The sequence below is a fragment of the Cebus imitator genome, unplaced genomic scaffold (genome assembly GCF_001604975.1).
Source record: "Cebus imitator isolate Cc_AM_T3 unplaced genomic scaffold, Cebus_imitator-1.0 Scaffold10, whole genome shotgun sequence".
In the NCBI taxonomy this organism is placed as follows: domain Eukaryota; kingdom Metazoa; phylum Chordata; class Mammalia; order Primates; family Cebidae; genus Cebus; species Cebus imitator.
Window position 1 is genome coordinate 10,152,990 of NW_016107325.1, and position 12,157 is coordinate 10,165,146.

Here is a 12,157-nt window from a genome sequence, read left to right on the forward strand (position 1 = left end):
AAAAAAAAAAAAAAAAAAAAAGAATGGCTAGTAGTTACACCCCGATAAGTTGGAGAGAAAGAAATAGGATGAAAAGATGGAATGGCTCATAGGCATTAGGAAGCACATGTGAAGGAAAGAGAATAAGGGATATATTGCTTGATCAAATAATTAGAAGAAAAATGGCTAGAAAGATATAGAGAATATACAACATGTAAGCCTGTAAAATAATCTACATTTTATCCTAGAGGCCATGGGAAGCTACTATACCATGTTTATAAGAATTGGCCTGAGAGGATCAGGTTTATCTTTGGGAACTATCACCTTGACGTCACTGTGAAGAACTGACTAGAGAAAAATAAGACTAGAAGAGGATGGAATCAGTCAGGAGGCTACTGCAGGAATAAGCAAGAAATAACGATGGAGTGGGCTCTAAGATGACAGAGAGGGATACTGAAATGTGGAGTTATTGGAAAAGTCTGAAATGTTTAGAAAGCAAAATTCATAGGACTTGAGATTTCCCTAAATTTACCATTTCTGTCACTGCCAAAAACATTTAGCAACTTTGCAGAAGTTACATAGAGAATTAGGCTCAATAAATGGTTGCTGAATAAATGAACATAAAATATCAAAAGCTTTGATTCCATGTGTAAGTTCCTGTTTGAATTGCATCTTAAGATTTGTCTCTTTGTCATTAAGAATACGCAGCATGTTATCATTGGGAAGAATGTTATAGTTCTCCAAACCTTACTAAAAATGAATAATCCCTGTGCTATAAAACATATAAACTTAAAACTGATTACAGTTTGGGGTGCTGGTATTACCTAGCCATGGCATGCTGTTTTTTGGTGTTGCTTCATATATCTGCTTTTATAACACAGGGGCTCACGCAACCATAGTGACTGGGATTAATGATACTCATAAAGGAGTGAAGTAAGCTAAATTTATTTCTAAAATGTTTTAAAAGTCTGCATTTACCAAAGATTACACTTTCCTTGTAGCTACTGGTAGCTAACCTAGGGCTGGGTGCAATTCTCTATCATATGATTCAGAAAGTGAAGGCTAAAAGGTACCAGCAATTAAGGATAAGACATTCATATTGTTTAAGGTTACATATTTTAGTGGCATCAAAAACTTAGATGGATATCACAGGAATCTAATAATCCAAGCTCGATTCATTCACAACTAGAACAAAAAAATTTTGGAACGCTCTACTGAAACTTGTGTGAGCGCACACACACACACATGCACATGTGCACACACATACACACACATACACCTTTCAGTTAAATCTCAAAACCAAAACACTATAAATTATTTGCAGAATGCATAAGTCTTCTGGGTAGATGAAAATCAAGTGACTAGTTCAGTATCCTGGAAAGCACAAAGGTTTAGGACTGAGACATCTGAATTCCACTTTAAACTCTTCTAGTAAACCAGCTATATAATCTTGGACAAATACTCTTTGTGGGAAAATGAACATAGTCATATATAAACTATTTGCTTACCTCAGAGCCCTGTTGCTTCTAACATATCACAGGAGCTCACAGACACAGAATAAATAGAATGAGATAAAAATAATGAAGGTCTTTTTTAAAAAAATAAAAAGTATTAAGAAGTATTAAGTGATGATTAAGATGCAAATACCATTTCACTTTTATATCCAGGAACTAGACAACTGCAAAACAAACCAATATTATGGATCTTATCTGGGGAACATTTAGTGTCTCCAGGGAACTTGGGAAGTGAGATTATCCCTCTCAGAATTAAGCTGTAAAATCATCACATAATGGATAAGGCAGACACACAAAATTATTCAAATGAGATGGAGAACCTAGAAGATTTCTTTAAAAATCTTCCAGTGTCTGATACCGAAATAAAATATATCACATTGTGTTCCCTATAGACAAAGATTCAAGCTACTAATTTAAAATGCATGACAAAAATAATGGAAAAGGCAAAGGTAGAGTAGAATTTGAATAAGAAGACGTGTAGCTAACACTGAAAAATAATAAAAGGAGGTTTAAATAACACAATAATAAGGCGAAAATGGAATATGAATAATGTAACTAATTCAGATAAAAGTCAAGAAAATTCAAAAACAAAATATATTATAATATGGCAAATATAAATCTAAACATAATTCATAATCATATTAAATGTTAACAAAATATAATAGATTAAGATTGTCAGAGTAAATAATATGCTGACAGATCATCAACACAAGGACATGGAAAAGAAAACTGAAAGTAAAAGAATGCAGGAGATATATCATGCAAATATTAATAGGAAGTTGGAGTTAGCTATATTAATAGAAGACAAAGGAGATTTTAAAGCAAGAAGCATTACTAGAAATGCGGAAGGCCATTTTATTATTATAAAGAACTTAATCACCAGGAAGATATTGCAATTCCAAATTTGGATCATACAATAGTGTATCTTCTAAATAAATGAAGGAAAAATACACAGAATTAAATGGAAAAAGAGAAACACACAATAACACTGAAAGATTTTAACATTACTCTCCTAACAGCAAATTACACAAATAGACCAAAACCAAGCAAATAAACAACAGCCAAACCCTAAGAACAAGGAAGACGCAGAAAAAGCAATAAAAAAGCTGACCTAATTGACATATAGTTAAACTAAGTATTTATTAGGTTGGTGCAAGAATAATTGTGGTTATAGTAATGCTAGAAACACATTTTTCAAGTCCACATGGAACCTTTACCAAAATTGATTATAATATAGGCTATAAAGCAAGCTTCAACAAATTTCAAAAAACTGAATCATTCAAAGTATGTCTTGGCATAGTGGAAGTGTGCTAGAAATCAGAATCAGAAAGATAGCAAGCAAATCAGAACTCCTTAAAAACTGAATACTACACTTTTAAATAAACCATGGGTCAAAGAAGCAATCAAAGTGAAAATGAGAAAATGTTTTACACTAAATAATAATAAACTTGTGGAATGCTGATAAACCAGTGTCGAGAGAGAAAAATTTATTGCTTCAAATGAATAAAAAAAGAACAAAAGCTTGAAATCCATTACCTAACATATTATTTCAAGAGGCTAAAAAAAGAAAAAAAAAATAGTAAACCAAACCCAAAGAAAGTAGAAGAAATTAATTATGAGGTTAAAACATTTAATGAAGCCAGAAAAGGTAAAAGTTGACTCTTCAAAAATATTAGTAAGATAATAAACCCCTAGCATAACTGATTATTAAAGAAGAAAAAAAAATTACTAATATCAGGTTTATAAAAGAGGACCTTTTTCACTAATTTATAGACATTCAAAAGTAAAGATACAATTAATAAGTTTATGTTAATAAATTTAGCAATAAACTACTTAAAAAATCTAAATTGATAGAATCAATTTGAAAATGATCAGTCTTAACTCTATTAAAGATGTTGAATCCATAGATAAAAACCTTCCTTCAAAGAAGTCTCAAGGTCTGCAACCCTGAATTGTTCCAAACATTAAAGAATTAGCAGCTGTGCGTGGTGGCTCATGCCTGTAATCCCAGCACCTTGGGGTGCCAATAGGGATGGATCATTAGAGGTCAGGAGTTCGAGACCAGCCTGACCAACATGGTGAAACCCAGTCACTGCAAAAAATACTAAAAATCCAAAAATTAGCTGGGCTTGGTGGCAGGTGCCTGTAATCTCAACTACTCGGGAGGCTGAGGCAAAAGAATCACTTGAACCTGGCAGGCGGAGATTGTAGTGAGCCAAGATTGCAGCACTGCACTACAGCCTGGGCAGCAAGAGTGAAACTCCATCTCAAAAAACAAAAAGAAAAAATAAACAAATTAGTATCAACTTGTTGAACACAGATGTAGAAATCCTGAACAAAATATAAAACATCTTTAAATTCCAGTAATATCTTTTTAAAAATTATATCAAAGTGACATTTATTTCAGGGATATAAGGGTGGTTTAACATTTGAAAATAAATCAATTAAATATACCACATTTAAAAAGAAAAATAAGAGGAAAGACATATGATCATCTTGAAAGATGCAGAGAGTACATTTGATAATATTTAAGTCACTTGTAAAGAAGTTGTTAGAAACCAGAAACTGAAACATCATAAAAAAAAATCAACCACTTGGGAACACATCTAAGGAAATCTGTGTAAAACCTCTATGTTGAGAACCACAAAATATTAAGAGAAAAAAAGATCTAAATAAATGGAGGGAGAAAGCACTAAGTAAGTTCAAATCTTGACTATGACACCAGTCATATGTCTTCACACAAGTTATTCAACCAAGTCTCCTCAGCTATAAAACAAGATTAAAAAACACCAACCATTCCTAATTGTTATAATAGTAGTAATAATATACTTAAGCTGTATAATCCATAAGTATTCAATACATATTTCGATTTTGACATATTTTCTGTAGCTGTTTGGCCAAAAGAGATTGCCTTCCTCTTATACATGGCGTTATTTCCTTCTGCATTCATCTCCTACCTCATGACCACACTCACAAACAAATGCATTTACCTGCTGTAATGCAGTGATTGCATCACTAGGTCTTTCCATTTTACTATAAACTTTTGCTAGAAGAACTTGACAACGTCCATCCTCCATGAGAGCTGACAGTTCATTTACTATGAAAGAATGGAATGTAACAAAAAAAATTATTCGTCTTAAATAAATGTTTACATTTTCCTAGAATTTTAAAAACTAGTCTCCTGAAAAAAATGATTTTGAAAAATAGTGAATAAAGTTAAAAATTTCTCAGTGAACTGAAGAATGACCAAAAAAAAAAAAAAAGATTTAGGATAAAAACTAGCTGATTGAAAAGTTAAAGAACGGGTTTACAACTAGAGGCTTTTCTTAGAAATACATAAATAATAATTAAACACCACAATAATTTCCATTTTTATTCTTAAGTGTATAAAAAATTTGTTTACTGAAGTCATTAAAAGAACAGTAGTTGCTATATGCAATTAAGAAGATAACTGCTCTTTTAAAAATCATAGATACTTAATAAGCAATAAAGTATAGTTACTAAGAGCACTGACTTTGATGTTAAACAGTATGGTTTCAAATCTAGGCTTTACCACTTACTAGACATTTAATCTTGAGCAAGGTACTTAACCATTCTATATTTCCCTTTCATCTGTAAAATAGGAAAAACACTAGTACCTACCTCACAAGGTGGATGTAAAATTTTAAAAGCTAATAAGTTACTAAATAAGTTAAAATACGCAAAGTAATGAAAACAAACTCTGGTACACGGTAAGTACTATTTAATTATTTGGTTAACGCTGAATATTTTGTGTCTAAGAACAATAAAAGACCCTAGATAATTAACAAAAATGTTTCCTCTACCATTTGTCAAGTGCATGTCAAGTTCATGACACACCATGCCATTTTACCAACTAGGTAGACCTGGACATATCAATAAAACTGAGTTTCAGATTGCTAATTTTCAAATGGGTATGATTATATTTGCTTCAAAGATTAATATGAGTCCTGATGAAACAATGTATGAAATGTATCTGAAGGCCTCTAAGTATGTCATGGGTATGCTCGACAAATATTAAATGAAAGCATTTATATTACATAAAAATAATGTACCCACTGTAAATAAAACATATGATACTTGAATCTCTCTCTCCCTACAAACGTTTCAAAATGTATATCCACATTTTGGTCTTTCGAGTGTTTCAAAATACGATCTGACAAATCCATGTATATATTTTTATGGAAGTAGTAACACTTCATACAATAAATACATTTATAAGTAGGAGAATTTAAGCACCAATTTCATCAAAGCTAAACTGAAAGACCACTTTGAAAATATCAGAAAACTTACAAAGGGCTTCTCTAAACATGTATTCAAATGTATTTTAAAGCTACACTAAACATGGTGATGGCAAAAGAAAAGAAACATAACGCAATGGAATAAAACAAAGATTCCTATAATCAGGGTAATGTATATAAAGGAGTTTATTATAAAATAAAGGAGGCAGTTCCATAAATGGCACAAAAATAAAATTGGCTATCCATTTTGGAAACTATATAGTAAAACTTGTATGTGGAGTAAAATACATGGATTAAACTTCTAAATATAAAAATTAAAACAACATAAATGACAAAAATATATGGAAATAATATTATAATGTTAAGATTAGGGAAAGTCTTTCAGAATGACAAGAAATTCAGAAGCCTAAAAAAGGACATGACAAACAAATACAATATACGATCACTAAATATTCTACTTGATCAAAAATACAATAAACAGATCTGATAAAGAAAAGGCAGCCTGGGAGGAAATATCTATAATATGAGTATCAGGTAAAGGATTAAAGACAAAGAATACAAATTAAAAATTCTTAGAAGAAAATAAGATCTATAAACAAAATAATACCTAACTTTATCACTCATCAAAGAAATGCAAATTAAAATAAGTTTACTTTTCATGACTAACACTACATAATGTCAGGAAGTTTTTAGCCTTAAGAAAGAACAATGGAGCAAGAGTTAATTCTAGGAAGTATAGAGAGGAATATATATATAAATAAGGATTTTATCTCAGTACTGCTTCCAACTATTCCCCAATCTCAATGTCTATTCCAATAGGCGACTCATCAAATCAATTATGATTATTAACATAGAGTGGGCTACTCTACATATGCTACAAAATAAAGAAAAGCTATATTTCTATCATGGAAAGATGTTATTAAATGAAAAATGCATACTGCAGAATATAATTGTACTATAATCCATTTAAACAGAAAAAAGTGGTAGGCATAATAATAATTGTGGATATATGAGAGACAAAGATGGTGGCAGGGAGACTGATTATCATGATATACAAATTGTTAAATATCGTTTTCTCTGGATAGTGGGAGAGGATATAACTTTTATTCACTGCTGTAATCTTTAAATTCTGGCAATGGGCAATCACCAGATTTTATTAAAAAATAAAGTTCCTAAAAGAGTAAATTTTTACAAACTTCTAAGAAGGTAATTTGATAGTATCCAAACAAATTTTAAATGCACAAAATCTTCAACTCAGCATCCTATTCTAAGAAATACATGCAAATCTACACTAAGGAATGATACAATGATATTCATTGTAATATGGATTATAATATCAAAACAAAGGAATGCAAATTAAATACCCACTAGTTTCCAGAAAATTAACTAATTTATTGGCATTATGGAACACTGTGATGCCTGCAGATAGAATAATATGAATAAAAATTCCTAGAGGAAAATAAGATATATAAACAAAATAATACCTAACCTTATCCCTCATCAAAGAAATGCAAATTAAATGCATGATACACTGACATCAAACTATCTCAGACATGTATGTGGAAAAATTTGCAGAATAGAAAAAGTAATACAGTTTTACAAAGGAAAATCACATTATACTTATATACACACACATATATAGACTATATATTAAATCACAAATTACTAAGGAGATAATTTGAGAACAAGGCAAATGGGATTCATAGGAGAAACAGTGACTTATGCATTATATTCTTTGATAATGCTAGAATTTGAAAAAAGAAATGTGCTACTTTTTTAAAAAGTAAATACTGCAAAAATGTTAAAGTGTTTAAATATGAGGTAGTTGCAATTTAAAGATAACTTACTTATATTATTTTGGAAAGTAAGCTATAGTTCCATAACACACTTAACTGTTTCATAAATCTGCTAATATTTTAAAATGCCACATTTTAGTAGAGTAGCACTCTGATAAAAGAAAAAATATGCATGTATTTATATAACCAACCACATATGAAATATTGAGGATACAAATATATATTTATGCAATATAAAAATAAAATGGATCAGACTTATCAGACATTTTTCACACTAGAAAGACTTTCATACCAAGTTCATGAGCCAGAGCTTGTTGAAGAACTTTTTCTGCTTTGTCATACCATTTCAATTTTAGTAAGAGCTCAGCCAGGTCATAGCAAAGATAATTCTTCTGTCCACTTTTCAGAGCAGCTTCATAGTAACTGATCGCCTAAACAAAATCCATTTCATTTAAGGGAACAAGGCAATAAGAATGGGGTTCAAGCACAGCTATTGCACACATTATAGACTTAAAGCATAGGTATAACTGGAAATAACCAGGAAGAACTGTAAGCGCATACCTACCTGTCAATTAAGTATGCCATTCTTCTCAGACACTAGATCATCACAACTAACATTTCTTTTTTTTTTTTAGACAAAGAAGTCTCACTCTGTGGCCCAGCTGGAGTGCAGTAGCACAATCTCAGACCACTGTAACCTCCACCTCCCAAGTTCAAGCAAGTTGCTTCAGACTCCCAAGTAGCTGGGATTACAGGCACCTGCCATCACGCCCAGCTGATTTTTTGTATTTTTAGTAGAGATGGGGTTTCACCATGTTGGCCAGGCTGGTTTCAAACTCCTGAACTCAAGTGATTCACCCGTACTGGCCTCCCAAAGTGTTTGGATTATAGGCGTTAACCACTGCACCTGGCTAACAACTAACATTTCTTATGATAAGTAGCTAAAGAATGGTACTTGGCAAAGAATTTTTTTAGAGGTTTTATGAGGCCAGTGAACATTATCAAAGACATACATTTTGCTAGCTCTTGTACATATGGTCAACAATTACTAGGAATAGGGTAAGAATATAACAGTTAAAGAAAAATATGTTTTCCCTACTGGAAAAAAAATAAACTCAAAGTACCTAGCTTGCAAAAATTGATGCAGCAGAAAGAACATTTATCATATGTTTTGTCACATAATAAAAGAGATGTAAGAATAATAACTTTATGGTAACTGATTTGGTAGCAAGGATTTTAGATACAAGATGAAGCCTGAAGTAAGCTCTAGGGTCCAAACAATCATTACAAAATGAAGCAATGAAGAATCTGAGATACTGAGAAAGCCTTTAAAACAAATCCCAGTTCATAAATACAGATTTGGAGTTTACAACCATTAAAGATGCAAATGGTGCCTTTTGAAGCTTCTGGAGAACAGGGTATGATAAATTTCATGAAAAAGACATATTTCAAACTATAAAGAACTTACCATTGAGTAGTTGTGAGTTTTGATAAGTGCTTTCCCCATTTTGCTTGCCAGTGTTCCATCTTTTGGGTTCTGATTTAATGCTTGCTCATATGCTACTATGGCTTCTTCAGGCTAATATTGCCAGACACAAAAAATAAGCAATAAAAAGTAAGCATAACTGCATCCAATTAAAGGGCAACATTTCTATAATTAAGCTCTACATTTGGAATATTACATAAGATTAAGTGTATACTGAAGCATAGGAAGTTTAACAATTTCAAAAAGGTGATAAATAAGAAGAGTAGGTATGGGTAGGTATAATTTATTAGTATAATTCTACTCATATTAATTGCGCTCTTGTCTATATAAATAACAATATGTGAACTAAGGGACACCATTTGACTTTTCATTTCCAGAAGTCATTAGAACAGCCATTATAGAGCACTGGAGGATTGGTTCCCTTTGAAGAAAACACCACCTTAGTCTGTAGCTCCTTTTATCCTTCTGTATAAAGAAGAATATTCCCAACATACTGTTGGTGTCTTTTTTTTTTTTTTAGGCAGAATCTCACTCTTTTACCCAGACCAGAGTGCAATGGTGTGATCTTAGTTCATTATAACCTCCACCTCCCAGGTTCAAGCAATTCTCCTACCTCAGCCTTCCAAGTAGCTGGGATTACAAGAGTCTGCCACCACACCTGGCTAATTTTTGTATTTTCAGTGGAGACAGTGTTTTGCCATTTGGCCAAGCTAGTCTCAAACTCCTGACGTCAGGTGACCCACCCACTTCAGCCTCCCAAAGTGCTGGGATTACAGGTGTGAGTCACCGCCCCCGGCCTCATCTCTATTTCAAATAACAATACTGCTGAATTACTGGATCTCAACTTTAAAAAAAAATCAATTTTTAAAAATTGTAACAGATATCTCCCTTTTAGTGTGATGACTGGATCTTCAAATATTAAACATCATTTTAAAAAACACTCCTTTTAATAGAAAGTTATACTCATCAGAAATAATTTTTTAAAAATTGTAGTTCAGTAACATCAGAAGTTTTACCTCTAGAATATTCATGTATGCATCACCAAGGAGAAGAAAAGACCGAGGGTTGGGCATTCTTTCAGCAATTTCTCTGGAAATCAGAACGACTCTACTTAGTATATTGAATACAGGTATCTTTTTCCAAAAATAAAATGAAATAAAAATGAGCTCGCTTATTTCAGTTAGTCAGTAGCCTTCCGAGTATCTCTACATATCTAACAGAATAATATTATAAAAATCTCTTGCATAACCACACCCAAATTGTTTACGCTAGATCAGTTATTTCTGTCATTGAATCTTCTTTTTCTGAAATGCAGGTAACCAAGTATAGGCAGATAGTAAATATCTTAAGTTCTCCTTATCTGGACCTACACATTTTGCTCTCTTTAATTTTGAAATGATGTGGGAGTGAAGGTATCAAAAAAATGATGGGGGAATACAATTCTACTGTCCTCCTATGCATCTTGAGCTCTGATACTCATGGCAAAAATTATATGCTGAAATAAATTACCTGAAAAAAATACAGTCTTCTGTTTCAGTATATGTTGCTTACACTTGACCTGAAAACGTGGACTACTAAAGGTCAAATTACCAAAAGCATTGAAACAACAATGTAGAGCTAAGCCTTTAACATACAGTATTTCATCTAATTGGTCCAAAAACTGAGAATTAGTATCCCAATTTTACAGATGATGTGAAGATTTGCAGGTGATGTGCCAGATTTTCCTGAAACAAAACCTATGCTTTAAACTACTACATTATAGTATATCAAAAATAAATCAACCCTATTTGAATTATTTTCATGTTATTAGAGATGACAGTGATGATCTTTTGGAAATACCTTAGAAAATACAACCTAGGAACTCCAGTCCATCCGTCTAAACACGCGGTGCTGCTCAGTTTCTCTGAATCACTCAGAACTTAAAAGAATCTCAGCAGCTTTTTGACTTTGATACAATATAGATGAACCAATAATGAATTACTTCATCAATAGCTTACTATGCTATCAAGAGCTAAAAACACTAATCTTCTCTTACATAGAGTGGATGCTTATATGTTTACCTTTCTATTTGGGGAGAAGAGGAAGAGCAATCTCTCTTTCTCTCTCTCTCTCTCTCTCTCTCTCTCTGCGTGCGTGCGTGTGTGTGTGTGTGTGTGTGTGTGTATGTATGTATGTGAGCATTGTGTATCCCAACAACTCATAAGGGCACCAGTGTGACATACTTTTAAGGTCATGCTCTTTCACCAAGAAATATCTGTAATCCACACCTTAGCATGGTACATACTAAAGTAACTTTTTTGGGTTTTTTTTTTTTTTTGCTACAATTACTGAGTAATAAATAAATATGCCTGCTTATCCCCTGGATGACTGTTACACTACATGACACTCTTAAGTTCTTAGAATACAGATTACTCTTTCTCTTCTCAAACACAAAGATCTAGGGTCTAAAAATAATATTTGATAGAGAGATGAGAAACTACAGTAAGCCAGTTTGAAGGAATCATAATTATGTTTTAGGGAGAGCAAATAATTTGGTTAGAGTGACTGTGGTTGGTGGCAGAAGGAATCAAGACCACATTAAGAAAAAGATCGGTAAAGTATCTATAAAGCAGTTGAAAAAAGTTTTTTAAAAAAAAAGGGAATTAATCTGAATGGCTAAAAGTGTCAAAATTTAATGGGTTGAGACAATTACTTACCTATAACAAGTGATATATAACATTTTATCTTTTCTCTGCTTTAGATAAATATCTGCCATTTTTTCTCTGGCCTCTATAAAATAAGGCTGTTCAGATGTAACATTTCGAAGGATGCTTAAAGCCCGCTCAGTATCTCCTTGGGCCAGGGCTAGGTCTGCATTAGCAATGGTAACACGTACTTCTTCAGATGTTCCAGAAAATTCATGGATGGCATCTTGTAAAACTTTTGCTGCCTCATGCTGTAAAGATGAAATTAAAATATCATTCTTCCAAAACAGTGAACAAGTAACACTAGAAAGGGAGATTTTCTAATAACACAGTATGAATAAATGCTAGTACATTTTTTTTTTTTTTTTTTTTTTTTTTTTTTTTTTTTTTTTTTTTTTTTTTTTTTTTTTTTTTTTTTTTTTTTTTTTTTTTTTTTTTT

The 12,157-nt window shown here is 32.1% G+C and overlaps 1 protein-coding gene across 1 annotated transcript in view; it reads right to left on the reverse strand.

Annotated features, from left to right (window-relative positions):
* Positions 1 to 12,157, reverse strand: part of TTC21B (tetratricopeptide repeat domain 21B) — a 77,209-nt gene that overhangs the window by 28,803 nt on the left and 36,249 nt on the right. The window contains exons 15-19 of the mRNA XM_037745787.1: positions 11,731 to 11,969; positions 10,051 to 10,123; positions 9,017 to 9,127; positions 7,841 to 7,979; positions 4,484 to 4,590 (exon numbers count right to left, since the gene is read on the reverse strand). Of these exons, the coding sequence (XP_037601715.1) occupies positions 4,484 to 4,590; positions 7,841 to 7,979; positions 9,017 to 9,127; positions 10,051 to 10,123; positions 11,731 to 11,969 (669 nt within the window). The remainder of the gene's footprint in view (positions 1 to 4,483; positions 4,591 to 7,840; positions 7,980 to 9,016; positions 9,128 to 10,050; positions 10,124 to 11,730; positions 11,970 to 12,157) is intronic.